The sequence below is a fragment of the Alternaria rosae genome, assembly GCF_020736505.1.
Source record: "Alternaria rosae strain MPI-PUGE-AT-0040 chromosome Unknown BKA58scaffold_1, whole genome shotgun sequence".
NCBI lineage: Eukaryota > Fungi > Ascomycota > Dothideomycetes > Pleosporales > Pleosporaceae > Alternaria > Alternaria rosae.
In genome coordinates this window covers 2,405,316-2,431,956 of record NW_025763570.1, presented here as the reverse complement: position 1 = coordinate 2,431,956, position 26,641 = coordinate 2,405,316, and the positions used below count along the sequence as shown (strand labels likewise).

General features: G+C 52.1%; 13 protein-coding genes across 13 annotated transcripts; 6 read left to right on the top strand and 7 right to left on the bottom strand.

Annotated features, from left to right (window-relative positions):
• The first annotated feature begins 689 nt into the window (after nt 1-689).
• On the top strand, nt 690-2,725 carry BKA58DRAFT_446671 (uncharacterized protein). Its single transcript, XM_046174198.1, has 5 exons — nt 690-1,699; nt 1,753-1,843; nt 1,894-1,983; nt 2,033-2,124; nt 2,173-2,725. The coding sequence occupies exons 1-5, from the start codon at nt 723-725 to the stop codon at nt 2,636-2,638; spliced, it is 1,716 nt and encodes a 571-aa protein (XP_046031095.1). The 5' UTR covers nt 690-722; the 3' UTR covers nt 2,639-2,725.
• Nucleotides 2,726-3,810: 1,085 nt separating this feature from the next.
• BKA58DRAFT_350886 (26S proteasome non-ATPase-like protein regulatory subunit 2) lies at nt 3,811-7,159 on the bottom strand. The gene is made up of 6 exons (XM_046168534.1): nt 6,860-7,159; nt 6,728-6,792; nt 6,503-6,667; nt 6,102-6,451; nt 4,093-6,052; nt 3,811-4,037 (listed from the first exon to the last, which is right to left on the bottom strand). The coding sequence occupies exons 1-6, from the start codon at nt 6,996-6,998 to the stop codon at nt 4,017-4,019; spliced, it is 2,700 nt and encodes an 899-aa protein (XP_046031094.1). The 5' UTR covers nt 6,999-7,159; the 3' UTR covers nt 3,811-4,016.
• A 181-nt stretch (nt 7,160-7,340) lies between these two features.
• On the top strand, nt 7,341-8,734 carry BKA58DRAFT_304871 (RIO1 family-domain-containing protein; the record flags this gene model as incomplete). The annotated part of the gene is made up of 2 exons (XM_046167034.1): nt 7,341-7,403; nt 7,472-8,734. The coding sequence occupies 2 exons, from the start codon at nt 7,341-7,343 to the stop codon at nt 8,732-8,734; spliced, it is 1,326 nt and encodes a 441-aa protein (XP_046031093.1).
• Nucleotides 8,735-9,407: 673 nt separating this feature from the next.
• On the top strand, nt 9,408-10,447 carry BKA58DRAFT_15525 (uncharacterized protein). Its single transcript, XM_046164855.1, has one exon. The coding sequence runs from the start codon at nt 9,607-9,609 to the stop codon at nt 10,195-10,197; it is 591 nt and encodes a 196-aa protein (XP_046031092.1). The 5' UTR covers nt 9,408-9,606; the 3' UTR covers nt 10,198-10,447.
• On the bottom strand, nt 10,428-11,205 carry BKA58DRAFT_446667 (uncharacterized protein; the record flags this gene model as incomplete). Its single annotated transcript, XM_046174197.1, has 1 exon — nt 10,428-11,205. The coding sequence occupies exon 1, from the start codon at nt 11,031-11,033 to the stop codon at nt 10,428-10,430; it is 606 nt and encodes a 201-aa protein (XP_046031091.1). The 5' UTR covers nt 11,034-11,205.
• A 512-nt stretch (nt 11,206-11,717) lies between these two features.
• BKA58DRAFT_15508 (uncharacterized protein) lies at nt 11,718-12,602 on the bottom strand. Its single transcript, XM_046164853.1, has one exon. The coding sequence runs from the start codon at nt 12,464-12,466 to the stop codon at nt 11,744-11,746; it is 723 nt and encodes a 240-aa protein (XP_046031090.1). The 5' UTR covers nt 12,467-12,602; the 3' UTR covers nt 11,718-11,743.
• Nucleotides 12,581-13,204, bottom strand: BKA58DRAFT_15517 (uncharacterized protein). Its single transcript, XM_046164854.1, has 2 exons — nt 12,668-13,204; nt 12,581-12,622 (listed from the first exon to the last, which is right to left on the bottom strand). The coding sequence occupies exon 1, from the start codon at nt 13,082-13,084 to the stop codon at nt 12,740-12,742; it is 345 nt and encodes a 114-aa protein (XP_046031089.1). The 5' UTR covers nt 13,085-13,204; the 3' UTR covers nt 12,581-12,622; nt 12,668-12,739.
• Nucleotides 13,205-13,643: 439 nt separating this feature from the next.
• BKA58DRAFT_15469 (translation initiation factor-like protein eIF-2B subunit alpha) lies at nt 13,644-15,060 on the top strand. The gene is made up of 2 exons (XM_046164847.1): nt 13,644-14,678; nt 14,728-15,060. The coding sequence occupies exons 1-2, from the start codon at nt 13,698-13,700 to the stop codon at nt 14,815-14,817; spliced, it is 1,071 nt and encodes a 356-aa protein (XP_046031088.1). The 5' UTR covers nt 13,644-13,697; the 3' UTR covers nt 14,818-15,060.
• Nucleotides 15,061-16,524, top strand: BKA58DRAFT_15498 (uncharacterized protein). Its single transcript, XM_046164852.1, has 2 exons — nt 15,061-15,818; nt 15,886-16,524. Exons 1-2 carry the CDS (start codon nt 15,303-15,305, stop codon nt 16,324-16,326), a joined length of 957 nt encoding a protein of 318 aa, XP_046031087.1. The 5' UTR covers nt 15,061-15,302; the 3' UTR covers nt 16,327-16,524.
• Nucleotides 16,525-17,206: 682 nt separating this feature from the next.
• BKA58DRAFT_15479 (uncharacterized protein) lies at nt 17,207-18,393 on the top strand. Its single transcript, XM_046164850.1, has 2 exons — nt 17,207-18,123; nt 18,184-18,393. Exons 1-2 carry the CDS (start codon nt 17,346-17,348, stop codon nt 18,198-18,200), a joined length of 795 nt encoding a protein of 264 aa, XP_046031086.1. The 5' UTR covers nt 17,207-17,345; the 3' UTR covers nt 18,201-18,393.
• Nucleotides 18,252-19,839, bottom strand: BKA58DRAFT_15487 (glycoside hydrolase superfamily). The gene has a single exon (XM_046164851.1). The coding sequence runs from the start codon at nt 19,768-19,770 to the stop codon at nt 18,586-18,588; it is 1,185 nt and encodes a 394-aa protein (XP_046031085.1). The 5' UTR covers nt 19,771-19,839; the 3' UTR covers nt 18,252-18,585.
• A 2,910-nt stretch (nt 19,840-22,749) lies between these two features.
• BKA58DRAFT_433970 (uncharacterized protein) lies at nt 22,750-23,165 on the bottom strand (the record flags this gene model as incomplete). Its single annotated transcript, XM_046173238.1, has 2 exons — nt 22,750-23,014; nt 23,122-23,165. 2 exons carry the CDS (start codon nt 23,163-23,165, stop codon nt 22,750-22,752), a joined length of 309 nt encoding a protein of 102 aa, XP_046031084.1.
• Nucleotides 23,166-24,578: 1,413 nt separating this feature from the next.
• BKA58DRAFT_433969 (voltage-dependent anion channel) lies at nt 24,579-25,915 on the bottom strand (the record flags this gene model as incomplete). The annotated part of the gene is made up of 3 exons (XM_046173237.1): nt 24,579-25,066; nt 25,121-25,767; nt 25,818-25,915. 3 exons carry the CDS (start codon nt 25,913-25,915, stop codon nt 24,579-24,581), a joined length of 1,233 nt encoding a protein of 410 aa, XP_046031083.1.
• Nucleotides 25,916-26,641: the final 726 nt, after the last annotated feature.

The following is a 26,641-nucleotide window of genomic DNA, read 5'->3' as shown; positions in this document are numbered from 1 at the left end:
TCTTCTTCGCGACTTCCCTCTGTCAGATTGGGACTGCCTTTCTCACGTCACTTATGGGTTTCCACCAACTTCCCATCACGAGTGCTCTTTCCCCAATCTGCTACGCCCAGACGCCATCTTCGGGTACAACAGCTTGCCTCATTCAACCATTCCTCCTCTTCTCTTCTTCACTCTTCTTCACTTTTCTCACCAATACGCATCAGTGGCCACATTCTTTGTAGCTTTTCCCAGGTCAGTCATCCGTCCCGACACCATCCATCACTCTTTTTGTAGCACACCGATACTGATGCCTCGGCAGCTTTGGAGTCACTACCAGTCCCGCACATTGCGAAAGTTTGATATCTGCGACCCAGTAAGTCCCTTTCATCATCCCATCTTTTTCTCTCCACCACCCGCCCGGATACCGCCGCATCCAATGGGCTCCTCCCCCGCATTTGCTTGCGAGGTCTGCTTTTCTCATACTCATCGATCACCGAGCAAATTTACTAGGCCGTAACCCAGCCTCCCCTAACGACAAAAGCTAATCTTCTGAGCAGAGCAACGTTCTTCTCTGCATCTCAGTCTGTCGTCGCGTCCGTTGTTGAGACCCTTCGCCGCAACCCTTTCCAGGCTCGTGCCTTTCGGTCTGCGTACTCTTGCTCGCGACCTCAAGCTTCGGTCCCGGATACCTTACCAATCTTTTCACTCGTCTTTCGATCAGTGTCACTTTGAAGCTCACTGCAATGGCTACCAACGGTCGTCAGCAAAACTACGCGGCCCCCAACGCGGGCTACAAGGGACAACACATGCTCAACAACTACAACCAGCACGGCCAAGGTCATGGGTCCGCCCAATACCTCCCCCGAGGTCTGCCCATGTCCCCCCACGTTGATAACGGTATGCAAGGTCTGACGGGCAATATGGCAGCTCTCAACATGCACGCGTCCTATGGTTCGTCCACTACCTCCAAGTCTGCTGGCTCTGCTCTGTCAGGTGGCTCATCCGACTACGGCAACATCCCTCTCTCCAATGGTCAAGGACTTTGGGTTCCCAACCAGCAAGTCCTTGGATCTATGTACCAGATGATGCCTGGTGCCCAGCAACAGACTGCCATGGCGGCTTCCCCCAACATGTACAACCACACTGGTGCATACGTCCAGCAGGCGGCTTACCAATACGGTCAAGCTGTCATCGACAACAACGCAATGCCACCAGCATGGGCTGCTCGCATGTCCTCTTCCGAGATGCCATCTCTAATGACGCCACGCCGGGACTCAATCTCCTCCAACGAGAACGACAATCCAGGCACGCCTTACGGCAGTGGTGGTATGTACCATCGTTACAGCAACAACACCGCCATCATGGACCGTTCACCAAACGCCCTCTACTCCAGCAGTGCTACTCCTTCTCCTTCCCAGATGGCCCATCCCTACCAGGTCATGGCGCCCATTCCGAAGCAGCAGACCATGCCCACGTTGCCTCCCAATCTACTGGCGTTAGTGCACCAGGAGCCCCCCATTCCCCGGGCTATTCCCGCTCCTAGCTCCCCGCACAAGCCACTCGACCGTAGCCTGGAGAACAAGACTGGCGAGACCAACGTTTACATTAGAGGTCTGCTTCCCGAGACCACCGATGAGATGCTTCACCTGTGGGGCAAGCGTTTTGGAGACATCCAGAGTTCAAAGTCCATCATCGACCTGAAGACCAACCTGTGCAAGGGGTAAGCGCTTCACTACCCATCACAACGCCTCATTTACTAATCATACTTCGCAGTTTCGGCTTCATCAAGTACCACAACTTCGAAGACGCTGAAGACTGCATCCGTGGCTTCCACTACCTCGGATATGAGGTCAGCTTTGCTCGGGTACGTTGTAGCCACTCTAACGCACGATGGCCTCTACTGACACTCACTAGGAATCCTTCTACTCCAAGCTCAAGAAGTTCGCCGATGAGTGCAACACTAATCTTTACGTATCCAACATTCCAAAGAACATGAACGAGCATGTATGTTGCTTCGCCCTAATCCTGATGACAAGTCACTTACGACATACAGGAACTCGCCTCCATCTTCGTACCTCACAAGGTCTGCTCAAGCAGGATCCTTCGTGACTCCTCTGGTACTGGTCGGGGTGTCGGTTTCGCTCGGTAAGTCATCGTGATATTGCCAGTTTGATCATTGCTGATCATCTCTAGCTTCGAATCCCGCGATATCTGCGACGAGGTCATCAAGGAGTTCAACAACACTCCTGTATCCAAGCCCGGCGGCGAAGAGCATCTCATCCAGATCCGCTTTTCCGACACTCATGAGCAGAAGATGCTCAAGCAGCAGACCGCAGCTGGCCGTGTCTTCCGTGCTGCGGAGTACGAGGTCGGCGTTGCTCAGGCTAGGGCGCTAGGCACGCCTGACCGATACCTTTCCGTCTCCCCGATACCTGCAGGCCACGCGAACGAGTTCGAGATGTTCATGCGCGGCCAGCGGCAGCCATGGTCACCACCAGTGCCATCCACCCTCGGCCCTGCCCGCTCATACTACATGCCGCAAGGTGGACCCATCAAGAGCGACGACGGCGTTTCCGAGAACGGCCTTGACGTCAAGACCAACCCCGCTACTCCCGTCAAAGCTGATGACAAGTCTACTTCACCGAGCCGCAACGACTAAGCGTGTACTGCCTCTTCCACGTCGACCTTCGATATACCCGTCGTGTACGCATTATTCTTCATGATCGCTTCTTCAACATTCTCCAGCCACATCTTCTTGGAGACTTCTTTTGGCACCGATCATATACCACCATACTTTACGAAGGCCGCACTATATCAACACGCTACAGCACGATGCTCTTGTCGTTCTTTCCTGCCGCTCGCTCTGACCTTCATGCTCATGTCGTTGGGCCCCTAATACTTTGTTCTTGGTGCCAGCACCCTGAACATATCCTTCCCCTCGACACTTCAGTCTCGCGTTTTCCTTTCGATCGATATACTTGGGTGGCTTCTTTCACATTTTAGAAGTATCTGTTAGCATCTGGGCAAGCCAGTGAACCAAAAAGATCTTAGTGGGTTATTCACTGTATTTCTTTCTCATCGATGGCAAGGGCAGGCTTCAGCAGTGGTGGCTAGGTCTAGGGTCGGATTTGTCGTAGTTTCGATAGTACGTCGTATAATAGATCTTCTTCCGGCTCACCTTCATGTTCACGTCTACCTCTCTGCTGTTTGTGCAATGTTTGCCTCTCAATCTGGCTGTTTTAATACGTCTTCAAAGCAAAGAAGTTAACGAGGCTGACTTTGCGTTACACCCTGTCTAATCGCCAAGTCGACCAAAGCAGGCCGCAACAGAGCACCTAGTCCAGTGGTAAGATGTCCGTACAAGATATTGCCAGGCTTCCTAGTATGTGACCATACTGCTTTGTCTGCAGCAGTCTAGGCACCCTGATTGCAGAAGACATGTGTTCGACCCGCACGGTGCTTGTGGATTCTTGACTTCTTTTTAGACTTGCGACTATGTGATTTAAGTCGGAGAGGTAAGCATGGGAGGGGATTATGAGATTCTAACTAATGTACAACATGGGATGTAGCAGCACAAAAACGGCAGTGCTAGTAGTAGTGATCGTGGCCACGCGGTGATGGCGGTGGAACGAGGATAGTCTTAGTCGCTGGGCTATGCGCAAAGGATGCCACGTTCCATAGCGAGTAAGTCATTAGGACGAAACGTTGGAGGGCGCGAAGCGTCTTCGGTCTGACTTCAAGCCTAGTTAGGGGTAGAAGAGTAGATAGCGCGTGCGTTCCGACTCCATCACTACTGCATACATCCATCCGGAACTGCTAGAACGAAACTTTGTATCAATGATTTCATTTCAGTTCATTGCTCTTGCACATCTATATATACAACGGTATGCTCCTTGGACTCCTTGTTGTGACAGGGCAAGGGTTGAGGCAGTGACCGTAATGCTATTAGAATGCCAAAATCTTGGTGCAGGCCCTCCCTATGCTCTACGGGGTGTCGCTGACGTCTCTTCTTTCTTTTCAGAAATTACTCCAATCGTTCAGTCTTCCCACTCTGGGTTCTGCATGTAATGTTAGTACGGCACGCTCGAAGTCATGTACATTGAAATATCATACCTTTCGCAAGATGACCACACCCTCCAACACATTGGTCAGGCTGAGATACTTCTCGTCTTCCAGCTCCGCCCGCTCGCCGTGCGCCAGCAGCACCGGCGTGCTCTGTGTTTGCCATCCAGTAATGGTCTTCGGCCTACCAGCTTGGCCAACAATGTCTACTGCTTGACCAACACGGACATTAACTGTCAGCGGCTTGAGGTCCTCGTCGAGTGTGATGAGAAAGCGCGGCGATATGGCGGTAGCGAGGTAGTAGAGTAGGTAGTGTGAGTCTCCAGCCACAAATGACTTGGCGTCGATGAGAGAAACAAGTACGGTGAGGAGACCCGACGCTGCCACACGAGACAAGACCTGACGGTCGGTGTGGAATGGATTGAAAGACAGCGTGCCCTTGCCTGCGTGCAGCAGACCTTGAGCGATGCGAACCATGAAGAGAGCGTTGGGATCACGGTGGTAGTAGCTAGCCAGTTGTCTGAGAAGTTGTGCAAGACGGGCGTTGTTGGTACCAGCACCGCAAAGGCCCATGGCGAAGATGGCGTTGATGGCGACATCGTTGTCGTTGTCGTGAGAGTAACGAGAAAGAGTGTCGTAGACCTTCATCTGAGGGTTGCTAGGGCTAATGAGACCTAGAGCGAGCGGCACAGCCTTGCGGATGTTAGCCTCGCCATAGTGCATCAGGTGGCCGAGAGTGCGCAGGATCATCTCTTGACCGACGTCCTCGCCCATGGCGACTAATGATAGACCAATGACAGCGTAGGACTGAAGGAGCTCATCACCCTTCTTCTCTTCGTTTTCATCCTCGATGTGCTCGTTGCAGATGTGGAGCAGTTGCTGGATCTTCAAGACAGCACCAGTACCTGCCCATGCGCATACCTCGGTAAGCACAGAGGCAGACTTGGCCATGGGGTGATCGAGCGCCTTCAAGGTCTCCAAAATGACATCAACTTCTTCTTGTTGACCGAAGAAGAGTAGCGCAAGACCAAGAGCCATGAATCGGGTCCACTTGTCCTTGAGCTGCTTCGTCCGGTCCTCATCCAGGAGCGTGTTCATCAGGGCATCAGTGACGTCTCCGTTGGCCGAACCAACAAAGATCATACCAAGCGACAGCGCCGCCATAGCGGAGAGCTGCATGTCGAGGCTGGTGTCGCTGACAATCGGCAGCAGAATGTCCAAAAGGTCTTCCTTGTTAGACCCCGCGTAAGCAAGACCGAGACCCATGATAGAAGCCAAACGGATGTTCTTGTTCTTGGAATTGATGTTGTCCTCATCACCCAATAGAGCCATGGCAGGGTCTGAGTCCATACGTACGCCCGAATTGAAGATACCGGTAGCAAGCATGGCGCCGGCCTTGACCATGTCATCTTCGACGTGGGTGAAGGGGTCGACCTTATCGAGACCCTCTTCTACGTCCCAGAGCATGAGCATACCCAGAGATGCGGTTGTTGACAGCATGCCCTCCTCCTTGGTCTTCCACACCCAGCTCTGCTTTGTGTTCTCGTTAAGCATAAGCTTATCGTTGGCGTAACCGGCATTGACGAAGGCGTTGACGAAGGCCGAAGCAAGGTTGTGTCTGGCGGAATCGGTATTGGTGAGGCCGGCCGTCCTGCTGCTCTCCAGATGTGTCTTGTAGATGTCGTCAGGGGTCTTGGGGTCGAGAATGTTGAGCTCCTTGCCCAGCGCCTTGAAGTGGTCGGGTAGTCGCGTGTTGTTGATGCAATCCTGGAGCTCGGCATCGTCATCGTCGGAGACGTCGAGCCATATCCGCTGTCGGCCACATAGGTAGGCCATTTGTCTCCGGATCGACTTGTCCTTGGTGGCGTTGAAAGCTTCGTGGATGAGATCGGTCTCGTGTAGTCGTATCGCGATGACAATCGCCTGTGTGTACTGCTTGTATTTGGCGTAGATTCGGTAGGTGGTACGAAGGAACTTGTCGTTGTCTGGGTAGGTGAGTAGGGGCACGTTGCTGCTGGTGTTAGCGTCGTTGCTGCTAGCAAAATGCGGGCATATCCTACCTAACCATGTATAGAGCCACCCTCGAGTATGTGTTCTCGTCAATGTACTGCTCAATCTGATCAATCATCTCCAGCTCAGACAGGATATCAACGGCATCAGCCTCTGCGTTGTGCTTGAGGAAGAAGGGGACGAGGTTCGAGGCGAGGTCGGTGACGTCGTCGGTAGATTTCTCATCGTTCAGGCGGTTCTGGTATTCTGTGCCAATCTCAAGCGCAAGGTGGCGCATGTACTCATGGCCCCATGAGCCGAGATCTGTGGAGGGGGCCTCGAGGCGGTATTTGAGGCAATCTAGGCGGTCCTCATCCGAATATGTCATTCCCAGAACAGACATCATGTCGGCGAGCGAGCGCTGTGTTTGTTAGCATGGTGGCGTATATAGAGTGTTATCGTGCCTGCGCACCTTGTTCTCGCCTGCAGGCCATGATGCGTAGGCCTTCTCGAGGTTCTCGTAGTGTGGTCGGAGGAACTTGAGCGGCTTGGGCACGGCTGTCATGGAGCTCGTCGATGTCTTGATGAATTCCTTGATCTGTTCGAGCGCGGGCTTGTAGAGGCTGGTGTCGGAACCCTAGTAAACACATGAGGTCAGCGCATGTTGCGGGGACCAGCAATCGTCGCAGCAGCTTACCAGTATCCGCTCAGCCAGCATGTCAAGGTCGCTCTTGAGCTGTTGGTCTTCCTCGCTGAGCTCCTCTGTGGATTGTCATCAGTGCAAGTCCATGACGATAGCCATCAGCGCTGTGCCGGGGACCAAACATACCGCCAGTTGTCGCAACACCGCCCTTCTTGTCCTCAAGATCTGGCTTTGCGTCCTTGCTCTTATCCGCGTCATTGCTCACGGGCGCCTTGCCCTTGCCCTTGTCGGCGGCCGTGGGCTTCTTCTCGTCGTCCTTCGCCATGTTGATGATGTGTAGCTAGGGCAAGCGGCGAAGTGTGTGTATGTGTCGGGGCGAAGCGGCGTCGACGGCGACGGTGGAAGGGGATTCGGGGTGCTGGGAGATGTAGATGCGGCGCTCAAATGGGTCGAAAGAGCGAGAGGCAAGTCAAGTGGGGAGTGGTAATAGGTTGATGTCGATGAGGCAGCTCTTGCTTCGCGTACCACTTCCGCCGCGCTAGGGCCAAGCTCCGTCCGCCGATGATGAGCGCCGCCGCTCAGAACCTCCCGCCAAAAATTATTGTTGCCGCATACAACCCCGAAAATCTCCACCACACCACGCCCATAGGCCAGCCAGGCAATTACCATGAAGCTGAACGTCAAGAATATCCGCTACCTATCCGCCGATGATTGGCGCGTCCTCACTGCGGTATGCGCGCCCGCAGTCTTTTCGAATGTAGTGTAGTGGGGGACTAACGCTGATGAAGACCATGACAGACAGAAATGGGCAGTCGCAACCATGAAGTCGTACCAACCCCTCTGATTGCTCAGATCGCGGCCATTCGCTCAGGCGACGGTGTTCATCGCTGTATCTCCAACCTCGCCAAGATCGGTCTCATCGCCAAAGTCCGCAACGCAAAGTACGACGGCTACCGACTCACGTATGGCGGCCTCGACTACCTCGCCCTCCACACACACCAAAAGGCCTCGACGGTCTACTCCGTCGGCAACCAGATCGGCATAGGCAAAGAGTCGGACATCATAGTCTGCGCCGACGAGACGGGCAAGCAGCTGGTCCTCAAGATCCATCGTCTGGGTCGCATCTCTTTCCGTACCGTCAAGGCGAACCGCGACTATCTCCGCAACCGTCAGGGTGGTTCATGGATGTACATGTCGCGCCTCGCTGCTCTGAAAGAGTACGAGTTCATGAAGGCCCTACGAGCAGAGGGATTCCCTGTACCCGAGCCGATTGGCCAGAACAGACATACGGTTGTCATGAGCCTCATTGATGCGTTCCCTATGCGCCAAATCTCAAAGGTCGGCAACCCACAGGAACTCTACGGTGAGCTACTCGCCCTTATCGTCCGCCTCGCGCAGCACGGTCTCATCCATGGTGATTTCAACGAGTTCAACATCCTAGTTGAAGAGAGAACGGAAAAGGACGGCAGCTTGTCACTGGTGCCAACCCTCATCGATTTCCCGCAAATGGTCTCCATTGATCATGCCAATGCCGAATACTACTTTGACCGCGATGTGGCTTGCATAAAGCGCTTCTTCGATCGCCGTTTTGGCTTCACGAGCGACGAGCCGGGTCCTTTTTTCAAGGACGCCACAAAGAAGCTCGTCAAGCGATTAGATGTTGATGTTCAAGCTTCTGGCTTCAGCAAAAAAATGGCCAAGGAATTGGAATTGTACATGAAAGAGCATGGCGTCGATGGCGACACTGGAGATGTTGCCGCCGGAGCAGACGGAGAAGAGGTGGACGACGACGATAATGGTGATGAGGCAGGCGATGATGAAGAAGTTGAGGATGAAGAAGACGGCGGTGTTTCGCTTGAAGGTGGTCCGGTAGGCGACAAGGTGTCTGCTTCTGGCGATATGGTTGTAGATGGGCAGCCGACTCTAGCTGCACAGATGACTATACTCGAGATAAGGGACAACGACCCGTTACCAGATCTCAAGGATATCAAACCGCCCCCATCCTCAGAGCCCACCATGACCACCAAGGCCGCTAAGAAGAAAGCTGGCTGGTCCATATAGGCCTGCCAACTACATCATCTTCTATTCTTTGTCTCAGCGATACCCAGATCCATGAATACCTCCCGGCTACTCGTTTCATTTGAAAGGCCTAAAACATACAATACATTCCATTTCACCAAAATGATGGGCACTATGTAGAGTCACGTGACCGCCTAGGCCGTATCATGCGTCCAACAAAGCGTAAATCCGGCTCCAAATACCCATCTCGTATAAGCAGAGACCGTGCCTCTTCTGCAAGGAGATCACCATTTGCAACCTCGTGATCGATCAAAATGTTACCATCGTCAAGCTCCCGTATACATAAAGTGCTGATGCACGCTGGAAGCGTGCTACTTTCTGTCACGAGGCCAAGCCAATTGTGGCGCCGTAAGACGTCCGCTATCGTGGGGTTGCCTGTGGTGAAGACGACAGTTCCTCGGGGTGGATGGAGGAGGTATGGAGGAGGTATGGAGGAGGTATCGTGTTTTGCGTGAATGGGAGTCGACCATTTTGAGTAGACGCATGTACAGGGTGGGGAGTGGTGTGACTTGTGTAGGCAAGTGGAAGAATACGGGTAGGTGTTGATTCCATCTCCTCTCTGTACGTTCACTTTCGGAGGCGGTGATTACAACGCACAATGCACTTTCCCTTGAAATGTCGATCCGTGCGCGGACAGAAGCGAAAGGATGCACAGGTCTGTGTGAATGCCCCGAGTGCGTGACAAGATAGCTCTGACGATGTAGGCATTTAATCGGCGAAGAGTAAAATTTCCTATTGCCTCTCGTTGTCCACTGCAGCACTATTAACGTCAACCCACGTCTACCTTTGCTCTCTCTATAATTCGCTGCCAGAGAAGATTCCTCAATCCCCAAAATTCACGAACAACAGCAACCATGGTAGTCGTAGTCAAGATCCCGTCGTATTACCGAACCAGTTCCTACGTCATGCATTACAACAAACACCCCACAACAACAGCACAATACATCATCCTAACTCCCGCCTCTTCAGAAGATCTCACAACCCGCAACGCCGCCATCGCAAAAGACGTCGCGTCCTGGGGTTGGCGCATCTACAACACCGAACGCTCACTCCCTAAGATGGAGAATTGGTTCACCAGATATGAAAAGATTGCAAAGAAGAGCACCTGGGATGACGATATCTGGGTGATTTGGCAGAGAGAACATGGCCTTCGGATTGCGGCGGAGGATCGAGACAAGAAACAAGCCGAGGCGGCTGCCCGTAAGAGTAAGCTGGGGATTGTTCTGCAGAACGTGAAGAAAGCGCATTGGCAACTTGTGGGTAAAGATGGGTGGATTTGTATTGATGAGCAGAGGCTGAGGGAGAAGGACGCTGCTAGGGAGAACGAGAGGAGGTGGAAGTTGGCCGAAGAGCAGCTAAAGGAGAGACTTCTGTCGTCGCTTTCTGATCCTTTTTCGGATGATCATGAAGTCATAGAAGAAGATGAGGACGAGGACGAGGACTAGGAGTATCTTTCGGGAGAGCTAAGAGGCGGCGGTGTTGACGGTGTTGACAGTGCTGACGGTGCTGATGGGAAGGCGACCCCAGATGGAGAGACTGAAGCGTTCACTGCGGTACTTCTTCGGCATTCTTGGTCATCTCGAAGCTGAGCTTTGCTGAAGAATGCTTAGCGATAGGCAACGCTATGACAATGTTATGTTACGATACCCCTTATTTACATCCCCGCCTAAACATCTTAATCGCCAGCCTTCTCACTATCCACGTCCACATCTCTCTCCTCCTTCTCTCTTTTGTCGCTTCGAACCCTCTTCATCTCCTCCACTCCCTTTGTCAAATCCCTGTGCACAACTCTAATCTCCCAACTCCCATCCTCGCTCCACTTCACCTTCCCCAACTGCTCCGCAAAAGCCACGCTTCTGTGATGTCCACTCCCGCATAGACACCCTACTCGTACTATCGCTACTTCGTCTTCCCTACTAGCTCTTACATCCTTGATTTCCATGAGCCGTTTGATGTCGTCTTCGGCGCGAGCCACTGTATCACTGAAAGACTCGCGCTGCATCAGCTCATCTTGCAGCGTCGAATCGAGCCCTGTGCATGTTTTCCGTATTTGCCTGGATGGGTTCTCTGTTATGCGGCAGTCGTATTCCAGGTCCGGCTTGGGAGATGGTGGCGTGAAGCGGTCGTAGGAAGTTATCTCGAGGATCGGTCGTTGTCTTTTTTTGGTTTGAGAGGGAGCTGAATCTTGATTGTTTTCTTTGGCAGCGGATATTTCGTCTTCGGTGGGTGGAACGAGTCGCGTGTTTTTGATTTTTGAGGCGATGTCTGATAGTACGGCCATGTTGTCGATGATAGGGTGACTGAAGATGAAAGCGACACTCAAATTGCGGTTGAAGCCGTTGGTGGAAGATGTGTAGATAGGACGGCTCTGATATGGACGATTGCGTACGCTAGATCATTGTTATGTTGGAACAGATTATATGGTGCAGGCTTCATGTCCTGTTTTGGTGACGTTCGTTTAGGTAAGAGGTCGCGTGCTCGCTGCGGACAAACTCAGGGTCTTCTGGAAACTCCTGCTCCATTGGCGCATGCATATGACGTTGAGTGCTGTGGATCCACGGACAGACCCGCGAGTGCCGTGCAAGGTGCGTCATCGCCAGACACAGCCGCATCAGATGTCGCGATGATTCACTGACACCCTATGCCGGCCCTTTTTGTCTGTTGATCTATCTGCGGCCAGGCCACGTGATTGCTGTTCCATCTAGCTGAGCGTTTGAGAGGCGAATTGTATGCTTACTGCACATAGTGAACAACCGCCGCATCGACAGCACGGTTAGTCTACGTTAAAAGAGGGCTGAGAGACCATCACACAATGAAAACGCAGTATGTGGACGCTTAAATTTATGTATGCGAGACATGCCCAGGCGTTGATCATAACACTCTCGATCGACTTCTTGCTCGCCCAGCTTCGTCTCGATGCAACTTCTTTCTTCCGATGAATCCATACCCCCAAGATCATTTGTATGTGATGCACGTTGCTTCGTGGGCCAGTCATTCGCGGCATACTCCACCGACTGCACTCCTGCCACGTCGTAAACCGGGTGGTGTAGTCATTGATCCATGTGCCCGTCTGTTTTCCACCCCGGGCTTAACCCAGTTGTGCCCAATAACTTCCTCGTTGAGAGAGCTTCCTGCCAACTGCGACGCATATCTTGAGGGAGGTTCTTCAGTGGCTTTGTAGCGTTCGTCCTTGTCTGAATGACTCATGTGGGGCTGCTCGTCGGGCAAGGGACCTTCCGGAGTGCGTTGAGCATGACCCGCTACGAAGCCGGCGGCGGACTGAGTTTCGTCATGAGACATCGGTGGATGCTGTACGGTAGTAGGAGCATGCGAGTTTACCCGTCGAACACATGACTCGAATGTTGGCTTGTCGCCGGGTGGCGTTTGGCTCTGTGACGGAACGACCTCGTCTTCGTAGTACAGACCATCTGTTTTGTTGAAGAGAGTACCCGGAGGTGCCAGTTCGGGGATGTCCGCTCGCCAATTTATGATGGTAGAAAGCGAAACGACTGTTATCCTGCACGCCACAGCGGAGGGCGTAGTTACATAGCGATACTTCACTATCCTTCCCGGTGAATCTACCTGGTGCTCGCGGTAGAAGGCCTCCATAGGTATTTCAATGGAAACTGGGTCAAAGGAGATAAAGTTGATAGGTGGTCTCGGTGGCAGCTGCTCACTGGGGGTATGCTCCGATGGTTCGCTAAGTGAGGGCATTTTTCGGTTGGCGTAATAGTACGCTGTTGTGTTTTGTGCTAAGAAGGGAACTGTAAATCAACCCCGCCTCAGTCGAGACTAAAGAATGTGAAAGGAGTATAGTGTGTTCGTCAAGCGTGTTGGGGTACAAGCGCAGAAGGTTGATATTATTATTTACTACTTGATTTAGCAAGGCCCAAGAACGAGAAGGTGAGGACGTACCATGGATGGCAGTCAGTGATGAGGGTTGTGACTGCCATGTAGACCCACCAACTATCAGAGTGCACCTTCCTCTCAGTTTTTGATCTCCGACAGCGCCCTCCCATCTATGTTATGCTCCGCCAACTTCTCGACTGCAACTTCAGTTAACGTTTCTTCGTCCACCTCCAATGGTTTAGACCCTTTCTTCGACTTGGTTCGCCGCTCGAGCTCCTCGGCCCAATAGGCTTCAAGTTGGCCACAACGCCTGTCGGAAAGAAACTGCTCATCCTCTTCTTGCCGGAACGCCTTGCAAAATGCATCGCAGGAGGGTCGTGATTCGCACTCCCACTCGAAGATCTTGAAACAGTCCATGTAGATCCTTGGATCGTTGGTGATGTAGGGTTGCGGGACTCCAGGTACAAAAATGATGTATGGCATCAGAGCTTTCGGTCGAAGTATTTGTTGTTGTAATCAGTAGGAGTGGCTTCGCCGGTGCTATTCCTTGCGGTCTTCCGATTGCTAGAAGACGACCGTAGACGAATGTAATTAGTTGTTTGCTGAATTGAGAGTACGGACAGTGAGAACAACGATGATCGGAAACTACGTGTTGGCTTTGAGTGAGTCTAGCTTTTCAAGTAACGTCCAGTCACAATGTAAGGTAATTTTGGTCGACCTGTTCTAAAAATCAGGCCATGATGATATCCCGTCATTGCATACTCGCAGCAAACAAAGCATTACACCAACCGCTTCATACCAAAGCAGTGAAGGTGACTGCGAATAGACCCTTGCCATGGTGTTGAAGTGGGTACAAGCAGACGTCTGGCAGTTCCTGGATTCTAGCGCAGCAAAGTGTGGGATAGATGCAGCTAGACTCATGCAGCAGTGTAAAGTCATGGCAAAGAGTGGTTTGGCGCGTGGAAGGGTGAACGCCTGGGGAGAGATGACGAGCTAGCCCCCCAATCTTGGCGAATGACTCAATCGCGAAGCACCCCTCCAAAATATCTCAGGCCAAAAAGTTGACGGGACCGACACGCTGCAACCAACCGCCAAGATGAGCACCGAAACAGGAGTCAAGACACAGTCGACGTTCGACATTGTAGCGACATACCGCCGCATCCTCAAAGATGATCCAGAACTCACCATGCCCGTCGCGGCCATCGAGGCGCTCGTAGAAGCCATCGCCCAAAGCTCCGTCTCAACCGTCGCAGAGACGCTCGACCTGCTCGAACGCCACACCGCCGCCCTCAAGGCCTCGATCGCGAATCCAATCTCCCTCTCCGCCGGCACCGATCTCTTCCAGCGCTACCTCATCACCACGCTCAACCGCCCCGCGAGTCTGAACCTCGGCCCTGACGACGACTTCCGCGCGATACGCAACCACCTCCTCTCCAACGGCAAGCTGTTTGTGGACCGCGCGAAACAGAGCAGGGAGAAGATTGCAAGCTTCGGCAAGCACTTCATCCGGGACGGCGGCACGGTGCTCACAAATGGAGGATCGCGAGTAGTGGGTGCGCTACTGCGAAGGGCTGCTGAGTCGAGCACTCTGCGCTTCAAGGTCATATACGTCCTGCCCTCGTCAAGCTCGTCCGACGCAAAAGAGGGCCTTCAGACTGTCGCCGATCTCCGAGAGCACAACGTGCCAGTAGCTACGATTCCAGATTCGGCCGTCGCCTACTCACTGGGCAAGGTCGACATGGTCATTGTCGGAGCCGAAGGCGTCGTCGAGAACGGTGGTATCATATCGCGCATGGGCACATACCAGTTGGGCGTACTGGCCAAGAGTAAAGGAAAGCCCTTCTACGTCGTCGCCGAGAGTCACAAATTCGTTAGGCTATATCCACTCAGCCAGTTCGATCTGCCCATTGAGCAGAAAGTACTCGACTTCAAGGTCGCAGAAGAACACAAGGAGGAACACAAGCCCAAGAGCGACGAAGAGCAACGGAATGTCTTTGACGAAGCCATCGCAGACATGACTGCGAAGCAGGGGTCGACCGTCGCTCCGCTTGACGCTCATGACGCTGTCGACTTTACGGTACGCTCTGCTCACTTCAATCATGACCCCATCCGCTAACGTGAACTAGCCACCCGACCTCATTTCTGGCATCATCACCGAGTCTGGCGTTCTCACTCCGTCTGCCGTGTCAGAGGAGCTGATCAAGATATGGTTTTGAGCCCTCCCTGAGCATCAACTCCTCATCCCACACCAAATACAAGTCCTCTATCGCGACGCACGCACCGGACATACACGCGTCTGATGGATGCTCACATCCGTGATAGGAATTATGTGGAAAGCGAATCTGTGACTCTGCAACCTTCACGCCTTCGCTGTAACCGGCGCATTACGTCTTGAGACTGCGGACCGCGCGTTGCAAGATATCGCGCGCCTCAAAGCCTCGCTTCAGAGCGTCTAGAAATTTGCTCCATGGCAGAAGTGGACTGTCGAACGAGGGAATGGCCAACGACAACGCCGTCCCATGGAATGGTGTTGCGCCGACGATAACAGCATATGATACCCAATAGACACATTCAAGGGCAACATGTCTTCGCCCTGTTGAACATTCAAGGATCTTCCTTCCGGTAATGACATATCTGGAGTGTGGAAATACTGAGCGTGAAGTATGAGAAAGTGTTGACATCAGTAGCCATTTACTCGACGATGAATGCACTCGCCAGCGTACAAAGCCTCATGACATCTGCTAATTTATCAACACTACACAACGCTAAAAGAAAAAAGAAGATGCTATATCTAGTCCAACCACCCGCGCAGTCCATCGAAGCCTGCGACCCGCTCTTTACCTACGCGCTCAGCGACCCCATCCCTTCCGAGATCTCTATGCTCAAAAACTTTCAGAATTGGGGCTGGGAAGTCTCTGTGCATTTCCACGATGATGCAACTTACCTCAATGCTACAAAAGAGGTCGAAAAGGCGATAAAAACGAGACGGCGCAGGACGCAGATGATACATGGGGATATGGTTGGGGACATTCCCAGGTTGACTCTCGAGGAATTGTGGCAGAGGGAGACGACTAAACGGTCGGAACAAGAACTATACAAAATCAGGGAGAAGGAGGAGATCAACGATGCAGCAAGCATAATGTCGCGGATGACAGAGCAGAGAGCTTGGGTGCGTTGGGCTGATAAGGAGGCTGAGTTGGAGGTGGAGAGCCCTAACGTAAGCGATTCTCTGATATAGAAACATCAGGAAGAGACTAAAATATGCAGCTGATGAACCTAGACAGGTAGATCAAGCCATCAATAAGCAGTTTCATCTGCCGCACATCCCGAGCTTAGAAGACTGTGAGAACTCAATACACATTTGCCAAGGGCCTGCTGGCAGCCTCAATACCAGCATGCATGTTTGCAACGTATCCCGCTTTATTGGAGACGACATATCCGACTGGCACGTACCTGTGCCACATCACTCTCTCCAACGCGCTGGTTACCAGCCAGTAGGGCAACAATCCTCGTCATTTCCTACGTCTTCTACATCATCTAGTTCTCCAAAAGAAGCAGATCTTCTCATGGATCCCCATCCCAATCTGATACGCCAAGCGCTGTACTTTCATCACAAGATTCTAAAGAGCCTCGAAAGCTCCAGAAGAGAGTGTTTCGCCATAACTCAGAGCCCTCGGGGAGAAATTACTTACCGCTTCGGTTCGTTAGGCCGTTGTCTTGGGTGAAAGAAAAGCGAAACGGGAATGAAGAGGGCAGTGCAAATGCAACCACATCGGATCAACAGCAAATTGAGGCTTTCGACGACGCATGGAATGCGGTGAATACTGTTTCACGACGCAGCACGCCTCCACCTCTCGAGATTACACCCGCCACCACTCAATCAGACAGTTTCCTTGGTCCTTATCAGTCCACCGCCCCCACGCAATCTGATCCAAACCTTTATCTGCAAGAGCATTCCTCCACTTTCCTTCAACCTAAACCCTGTAATATCTCACCCGCCTTTTCTACTACCTCCAGTCTCATCTTCCCTGGCTGTGATATCACTCCAAAAGAGTACTTCAAGCGCACGAACCGACCCCAGAAGAATCTACAGCCGCGCCAGCTTACACCACCACCAGTACTAGTACCAGAAAAGGATCCCTACATGTGGCAAGCGTGGGATCGCGGCCGTACAAGGCAACAAGATAAGACTGATCGTGTGCTGGGCAAGCACAGCATGCATAGACCAGATAGTGGGAATGGTAGTTGGTATGATAGTTTCCAGAAGATGATGAAGGAGGAGCAAGCAAAGATGACTAAGGAAGAGAAGAAGGCTGATAAAGAGACAAGGAAGGCGAGGGAGAAAGAGGAGAAGGAAGAGAGGATACGCAAAGAGAATGCGGCGCGGGAGGCTTTGATGAAACAAGGCATGTTCGCAGCCGGCTACCTGCCTATGTATGCGTAACCGCCTCCGCTCTATAGACATAATTCAGGGACTTCTACGAAAGTGTCACAACCTTGTATAGTGGCAGGGTGTAATTCTGCTGGCTTTTACTGGCTCGCAAGGCCTTAACTTAGATGGCAGAGGAGGAACTACGTCTTAAAAGCTTGGGTATGTATCGGGCTTCTTGTATCCATCATGTATATTAATATAAATGAGTTTGCAAGCGCGAAAGCCGTAAAGGGTTAGTGCCGCTGCTGCCTTGAACTGAGCGATCCTCCCAATGTATCTGGCAGGTACATAACTCGAGTATGTTGACAGGTTATGGGTCATTGTTACTGTACCTTTGTCATCAATACTATCATCTGTTCAGACGTCATGATTCAATTTCCCAACGACATAATATCAGACCTCATCATAACGACAGATGGCCAAGCTGAGGAGCCGTTTTCCTATGGCTTGTGGGGCTACACAATCTACCGCACCTGCTACACTCCCGAGTCGCAATCGCAATGGGAATATTTGACTGAAGCCATTGAAGCAGGGGTCGTAGAATCAATCCCAGGGCTCCAAGACGATGAACCGCCGCCGACTTCTCAATTCTTGCGCTCTCGCTTGCGCCTAGATTTCCGCTCCGACGCTTCTCTATACGATGGCCTTGGTGTCGAACAACTTCGCCAGGTGTATCTCAACCCGCCCGCGAATTGTGAACCTTCGCCCAACTTCGACAGAAGCGATCGTCTCTTCCTCGTCGCGGATGCAGATGTATTAATGGATCCCTACTTTTTGCCAGAGGAGAACGCAACGCAAAAGGAGGCCGTGGGCGATGCTACAAGCGATGCCGCAGAAACGAAAAGTGTGCAGAAATGGCAGTATCAATACCACAGCCACAGAAGCTCTTCGAGCATTAAGCGCCAATGGCTGAAGTGTGTCGAAGCAGACTATGTTGCCGAGGATCACCATCCCAGGAGAAGGGGCCAGGGTCCACGACCGTACTTTGGCTGGTTCATGATTACGGCGGATAGCGTGATAGAGCTATGGGAGCTGTTACTTGATATGAACATTGAGGAGATTAAACCCAGGTTACCTGACGTTGAATTCTGTAAGTGAAATATCCTGAGCATCTGCTTATTGCGAACACAGCATGCTGATGCTTGAACAGGGGCTGGGTATTGGTGACGGAGGATTGTCCGACCGCTATCACCATCACCATAAGGTTAGATCCTGAGTCGGTGGTAGTGACGAACTTTGGATTCTCAAAGACATGGAAAAGATTGAAGATAAGAACAAGAGATGGACAGATCTATTGACATAGCCGGCTATTAGACATTGATATCTCCCGTAACACTTGATGCCCCGCTACTAGAGGTGGCTACAATTTGGGTCGCATTTTGCCTAAAGAAAGTGTAAGTAGAAGTATACATTACCTAGCATACTACCTAATTGTTAAGGTATGATAATATGAATGCAGCAAGATAGAAATGCGACCCAAATTGTAGTCACCCCTAGTGCCGTTTCCTTCCTGTATGGGGTCATCTCAATGCGGATGCATCTACTTAACTCTTCAGGAACAGTACGTTGCGCCTTCTCCGGGCTTAATGATACCCATATCGATGAAAGCCGAGTAATTCCAGTAGTCTCCTTGGACTCCCTCTCCAGCAACGGGCACATTCCCGGTAAACTTCGCCGTCCAATAAGCGCTCCCTCTTGTATACTTTGCAAAGGCGTACAGCCCGGTGTTCAGGTTCTTCCTTCGATTTGCGAATTTGTTGTCCGCCACCGTCTCAATTGACCATTCACCGATAAACACAGGAAACTTGCCATCTCCTGCCGATGCCTTGGCATCTGAACAGATGTCTGCGCTCACAGTGTCGGAATCTGTTGGGCGGCCAGCGAAATAGTAGTTGTGTACGTCGAAAACAAGGTTGGTCGACGCTGGGAACTTGGGGGACCAGAACGCTTCACCTTTGAAGCTGCCTTGGAACATTACGGGTATGTTCTTGTTCACGGCTACTGTTTTCGCAATAACCGCGTCAATATACCTCTGTACCCATGCGACACCATTGTCCGTCAACGCGGCTGGTGTACCGAAGGTTGTGATGTCGCGATTGTCCACCGGTTCGTTGATCGGCGCGAGCGTGTATGATTGCGGACTACCAGAGGATTGAATGAAGGCCAGCGCAGCGTCGACAGCGCGTAGGGAGTAATCCAGATTCGTGGCATTATCGAACCAACCGAAGCGGCCCTCGCCTTCACCAAAGCCCATGCCATTCACTCCACCTGGGAGGGAGTGAATATCGAGGATGATGTGCATGCCGTGTTTTGCGATTGCGTATGATGCGATGCTCTTGAAGAACCGCGCTTGGCCGCCGCTGTAGAAGTTACTGCCAGGAACCTTGACCCATGCAGCATACGTCGTGGGGATCCTCAAGACGTTCACACCAGCAGTGGCTAGCTTATCGATATCGGCGGGTGTGATGAAGGTAGCGTAGCGGCGTTCTAGAACAGGGCCGCATTGCGATCCCAGTTTCGCACAGCAGGTCCACTCGTCCGTCGTGTTACCGCAATTCTGAGACCACCAGGCTGGGTCAATAACGGCTTCTTGGGCAAGCCATCCACCAAGGTTGATGCCGTTGGCTTTGAAGGTCGTCCAGTTGAGGTAGTTGGGTTGCTGGCGCTCTGTTGGACTGGCAGTAGTGAGAGATGAGACAGAGAGGAGGAATGCGACGATGGTGTTGAAGGCGATCATGGTTGATGTCGTGGTGCCCGCGTTCCTGGCTGAGGTTGGACTTTGTTAAGCATGTTGTTGCTGGTCTTTATAGCTCATCAGTACACCCCTTGTTGTCCTCTTTGTCCAGTACAATATGCACCACGACCTCGGGTCATGGCGACGTTGAAAGTCAAGGGTAAAATGTGGAGCCGGCCGACCTAGCTAGGTCCAAGAGCCAAGATAGTAGCATGATCAGGCCTAGCGAGCCTCAAGCCCTTTCAAGACATAGAGCCGTTGATGGCTGTACAACTGACGAGGAATTTACCCCAGGTTCCACCCCGGACTTGACCCCAGACTTGGCGCCATCTTGTGGGTGCATGATAGTGCCTTAGGTCTTCTAGGAAAATTAACCCGAGCTGCGACTATATGCTCTGCCACTATCCGTATGGGTCGCATTGTCCCGAGCGACCTGGTCTCCACGTCGGGTGGTGTGAACGCTACATGGCCCACATCCCGATGTGAGTGTCGGCTTCATTCTGTTTACGTATGATGGAGATGCCTCTGTCTTTGATAATAACAAGGAACATGGCAAGATATCTTCTTGAGGTACGGTGGTACGCACTTGCTCTGCCAACGCTGTATGCCGTGAAATCAGGGAGTTGACGGACTGGGGTCCGGTCATGATGACGAGTGTTTTGGTGAGCCGTCCGTGCATTATCTGAGCGGCTCAACCAGCCAGCGGCTTCTCTAGCCCTTCACATCCTGAACTTCTTCATTACATTGATGATGACGTCTTTTATGTCGTATGTCTGCGCTGAATCCCCGATCGCGCAAAAAGCGCTCTCAGTCGTCAATGCGAAGCTTTGAGATGTCACCGCCCGGCTTGTTCGTCGAGCATGGAAAGTACAGCTCATAGCAAGTTGACCATGGCAACGGCGAAAACTGAGAAACGGATGTTTCACATCCTTGGGAAAACAGGAGAATACCCAGTTAGCTTACAAAATCCACTTTCGCTATTATGAATGGATCCAACTCACCGCCTTGAAATGCTTCCCTGGTGACTGCCTCCAGCGCATACCTAGGGGTCCGCGGGAAGGCGACACCCATACGCTCTTTTCGAGCTCGAGAGAAGAAACGATCCACGCGAATCTCTTATTCAGTGTCCATACTAAGTTTGATCTCCAAATCTACGGCTCTGGGAAACCAACCCTCATTAGCACTCGGTCTTGTACGCCCAACTGCAGTCGCGCAGCCGACGCCATTACAGCTGACCGGACAGATCCGTAAAAAGTCACACCGTTGCTCGAACAAATATCATAGTAGGGAATCGGCACGACGATCGCGCACTGTCTTGAAGAGTGTCCCTGTCGATCTTCAGAAACACAGCTTGCTTAGCATCCCACCAGAGTTGCGCAACTGCATTTACGCGCATCTGCTGAAAAACCGAGATTGCATCGTACTATGTCCTATGATACATATGAAAATCACGGGCATTTCACTACTGAGAACATGCACGCAACTCCACGATGAAGCTGCCAGCTTCTTCTACGCAAAAAATTCGTTTCAGTGCTACATTCGTAAAAGCGTCTTAGCACAGTCAGTATCGACAGCAAACATGCAATTACCTCACATAGCGTCTCCCATATCGCCCAAGTTCTTCCGCGATCCACTAGCCATGCAAGGTGGTATCTTCTTTCCCGCGCCACGGTACCATCAGTATCTCACACGACTAACCATCTACTTCAAGGTATCCCCACGCGAGCTGGCTTTCCTGGACCCGGAAAAGGGCGATTGGGAAGACACACTCAGTGCAGACTTGAGCATGAATCAGTACATTCGCCGGCCTTGCGAGAATGCCGCTATCACACCCGCGGATATGGGAAAGATACAACAGGCGATTCAACATAAGTGTTTCGTGTGTATCAGAAGATGAAAAGCCTCTGGAGAGAAAGGAAGGTACGTGGGCAGGTAAAGCGACGATGCCGGCAAGATCCACAGCGACGGATGATTTGGAGTTTTGGATTGAGCTCACGGCTGATGAACACGTCACTCATGAAGGATAACATGGTGCGTGGAGACCAACACAGAGAGTTGATCTGTCATCTGACCATGCATGAAAGCGCCGGTGGCCGTGTAAAAGAAAGCACATGTTCTTCCAAGTTGGCTCAGCTCAGTCAGAAGCTCGTTCTGGATGAGTGTACTACTTGTTTTTCACCTACTTTGATCGCAAGTTTTGTGAACATATCCAGAGTACATTGAGTCCAGATCCACAATGATACAGGAGAGGAGTCCTTGGATGCTTTCAACGTATTGTCATCTGTTGGCTCTGCACCACAGCTACTCTTCCCCAACATCGTGATGCACATAATACATGCCACGTCTCACATGCACACCGGAAATGAGAGATATGCAAGAAACAGAACATCATTTCTGCTTGCTTTTATCACCCCAAAGTCAATGCATGCAGAGCACACGCACGCACACCGCACTTCACAATTCACATCCTGATGCAGCGTGGAAAAGGTCAAGTGACCGAAAGTACCACAAAAAATTAAATAATAGACATTAAGTAACCAAGACTACCGATCAACCCCTTCCAGTCCCAATCTGAATCGCGAACCCCACACGCGCCAAGCCAACACGTGCCTGCCTGCCCTATCCATCTCCGATCGGCACCTTCCCAAGCTTCCTTCAACTCCAGCCAAGCCAAAGATCCTCTCCTTGCTTGCCGTGTTCCCCACACGCCAACTCCACGCAATTTGAAAGTTTTCTCCGGTGGCATCTCGGAGCCAACGGCACCGACTGTCGTCATTTCGGAAGAAATGTTGCGATTGCAGTGAGGGTATGGGGGCGATGATGTCAGTCCTCCCTGAGTTCGACTCGTGGGAATTCGAGGCTGCGACTAGGCTGCTTGGCAACGACATCCGCTGCTAGCTAGTTCCGCCTTGCTGGACTGCAGACCAGTGCAAGGCTTGCCGTCATCTGTTCGTCTTCGTGCGTCGCCTTGGTATGAGTTTATTACTCGTCGGTGTCGTCAACGCTCTCCATGCTTGGCGACGGTGACGAGTCGCGGACGTATCGTGAAGAGAGCGTTGGGCTCGCGATGGGCTGTTGGGCAATGGAGATTTGGCCCTCGGCTTCGACGTCCTCGATGGGGATCCTGAGCATCTGTCCGCCAACTAGGTTGGGGACGTAGACGTATTGAGTTGCGGGTGAAGACATGGTTGTTGGTAGGATGGGTTGCATGCGAGGTTGTATGAGGGTAGTAGTAGAGTAGTAGTGTCTGATAGACTCGAGTAGATGGTAATGTGAAGTGGTATGGTGTCTGGAGGTCTGATACAGGAAATCTGCGATGTTGTGTCTTTACCTTCATGTGGGGATACCACCTACCTATATACTGTAGCAGAATCCCACGGCTCACCTGAGAATGCCATTGCTCATGCGGCATCCCAAACCCCAACTCCACCCATGCACCCACCCAGGCCACCAACCCAAAACCCTATCCCCGACACCCAAGTATCGCATGGTCCACCCGTCACTCCCGCAGCCAATTACAGCACGCTATCACACAAGGGTGCCTCAACGCCAGCTCCGCTGTGTCAGCCCAAGGCGCTGATTCGGCCTGCGATATGCGCAACGCGTGGCAAGTCTCCCCGAGCAGCTTACTATGCCGCTCCGTTGTGTCCGACGAGCGGCGATAAGTGGTCGATACGTGCGTCGACAAGGAAGCCCCGCACCAATTTCCTCTCCGCCAGCCGGCCAAGCAGCGCGTAGGCAGCGCTACTAGTAGTTAGCCAGACAAAGTCGCCTTGCCCGCGGGGTCTAGACCATGCGATGGTTATCGTTGTGTAATTCTAGCCAGGCGCACAATGCATGGTGTTGAAGTGGAGGGTGATAAGGAATTATTGTGAGGGACACTGGGTTTCGGAAGATCGGCGTTTACAGATCTCGCGATTCTTCACTTTTTAGAGTTTAAGAATTATGTCCGGCCGGTGACTAAGGTCGCGTTCGGGACTTGCATAGCACCGACAGTGAAATATTGACCGAGTGCTTCGACAGTCGATGTTTGCAGCGATCGCAAACATGCGGACGACCATGGCGTGTGCACGGTTTGCGATGACGGCTGGTGGTGTTTGCCCGTTAAACGCCTCGGCTGGGCAAATCCTGGGCGCTTCCGAAAATGCAGCCGAGAGCTTCTGTATGGTTCTGTGTAGTTCTGTTGAACCGTGGCACTCGGCTAGAACGATTCACGACACATTTTGCCTCTGGGAAGAAACCACCAGCGTTGGACAAAGTGGTTCACGATAACGAGTGTGCACTAAGCAAATGCACATCTTGGCAGTCCTCCATGGGAGTGAAACTTGGTACTAATCCAGGTTCCGCAGGCTCTAATGGCTCTGAGCCGTTCGCGCGAGGGCACCATGGCTTTGTAATGCAACCTCAGTCCTGTGGAGGATGACTGCCTACTGTCGCAGCAGCGATGAGGGCGGGAATCCTTGGATCCAAGCAATCCCGCTCGACGCCAATTGTCCAATACGAGGTCATGTGGTAAGTGCACCAAGGCTACTAGACGAAGCCAGAACGCGCCAACGCACCCCAGATCCCGAACGGCCTGGAATATCCAGTCCCCATGGTCCCCATGGTCAGCGGCGTAAAGAGTATAGCTTGTGCACTTCGTATGGTAAGCCCCAAATTTGTCGAGCTTGCGTGGTGCGACCTCACTGACAGCTGGGTGAATTCACGATTACAAAAGAGGTAGCAAACCAAAAAAGGGTATCATGCTATATCATAACGCTCCAGCAACCTTGCGCCACGCTCAATAAAACTACTTCGTCCAAAATTATACATTAAGGCCTGATCTTACCAGCCTCAGGGTTTCCTCTGTTGTCCTGCCAGCCCCATGCTAATCTCTCCATGGTCTTATCTTCATCCTTTCCTGGCCACAAGACTTGTCCGAGGAATACGGCACGAATGCAGAAGGCTGCCGTGACAAACCACATGATGACCAGTAGGATGGTCAATGCGCTCGCGACACCGTTGATAGCTTCGCTGTGTAACACTTTTCCTGCTTGTATCGTTGCAAGCGTGAGTCCTGCATTCGGGAAAATGAATGCCCACCAGTTTAGCGAGAACGACATCCTACGTGATCCCACTATGACCGCAATAGTTGTTATGATGAAGAACCAGTATGCGAACAGTATTATAAAAAGACCTGACATGATGCCAATGATGCGTACGATTTCGCCGTCTGGGACTACGGTGTTCGTAAAGTAGTTTTCGGCAACGAGCGACGGCGCTTGGTTTGCAAGGGAGAGGAGTCCGGCAGCAGTGTAACCTATTGCTGTTAGAATTTTCCAAGGGATCGTTCGTCTGTCGGGTATGGACTTACCTGCTGGGCCAACGGAAACGTACATTCCTGGTCGTGTGGTGGGAGAGGGCAGAGAACTCGTCATCAGACGCTGCATGTAGAGCCCATAGAGCAGGAAGGAGACAACCCACGCGAGCCCCTGAAAAAATACCGCCCCAACGAATATCTTCCAGCTGGGCGTCTCAGGTTGGGCAGGAAGTATGGTGCCAGCCAGCGTACCTACAACCAGTAAAGGGTATATTGGGAAGATCCAAGCAGGAACAGCATCGCCAACGTTGAGGCGCTCGAGACGGAAGAAGAGCGAGTATTGGATGATGCCAACGAGGAAGGCTGCGGCACAGTACATCCAGTATGTGATCTCGAGCGCTTTGGTGAGCCATGTCCCGGTCGATGGGTTGCCGTAGATATACGTGCAGTTGAGTATCAGCGCGACGGAGACCCAGTACGTGCCGAAGAAAAGACCTTCGACAGGATGATGTAGCGATCCGAGGAGCTTCCGAGGGACGAGTAGGAACCGCGTGAACATGCATAGGTTGAAGATGGTGAAGAGTACGAGGTCGAAGATGAAGACGACCTTGCCGATGGTCTGTAGGCCAGTAAATTTGTTCGGGGTGTTCCCGAGAACGACAGCTAGCGCTCCTGTCGACATGGTGCATGCGAACCATGGCCTGCGGTATTGTTAGTTTGTTATCTGAATACTCTCGGCGCGTCGACATACCATGTGAAATGTACGAGGCGATCGCGCAGCCCGACCTCCGCTGGTGGCTTCTCATCCTCGTCCTCGTACGTGGCGTGGGTTCTGTCGCGGAATCGCATTTTCGTGATAGAAAAGAAGTACGCGACTAGGTGTTGAGTCGACTGGGGCCCAGATAGTCTTCACAGGATTCCTGCCATGACACCTTCGTCCCAAGCATTTCGGAAAGAGTGCCGCACGTTTCGTCATACTTGCACTAGAACTAGTGGCGATCCTGGTAGCTACGCGCCTAATGAGAGAACGACGGGCTGCCCGTAGCTAGATCTCGGAAATTCGGCACGCAAGCGTCAAGCAGAAAATGTGAGGTTGAGGCTCGGCGCACAGATAGCATTGACGTCATGGGTCCTTGTGACTGGCCTCTGCGCATCGAACACGCGTATCTATGCCAGTTCTTGCTCAGTTTGAAAAGATTTGAAGGGGACGAGATGTATCGGATCCCTACGAAGATCGAGACATGTGATGGTGAATTTACTGGGGATTGCGCGGCACGGTCGCCTGTCTCTGTTATCCTGTGGGAAATTCGATGAACATCGACTATCCAAAAAACCATGGCATCACGATCTCCATGTCTATTGTCTCACTTCCACACTGGTCAGCACCAAGGCCGGAGAGTCATACGATCTTACCGCAGAGGAAAGTCATCAGAGTTCTAAGGGATGTTTGCCTGGGTGAGTTGTCGCAAGACAAGGTGGTCTTCCAACTGCAGATCGCTAGAGTTAGAATTAATTCTCCTTGGACTGCTTCTAAGGGAATAGAGAGTGATGTCCATCTTTCGATAGTAGGCCTAA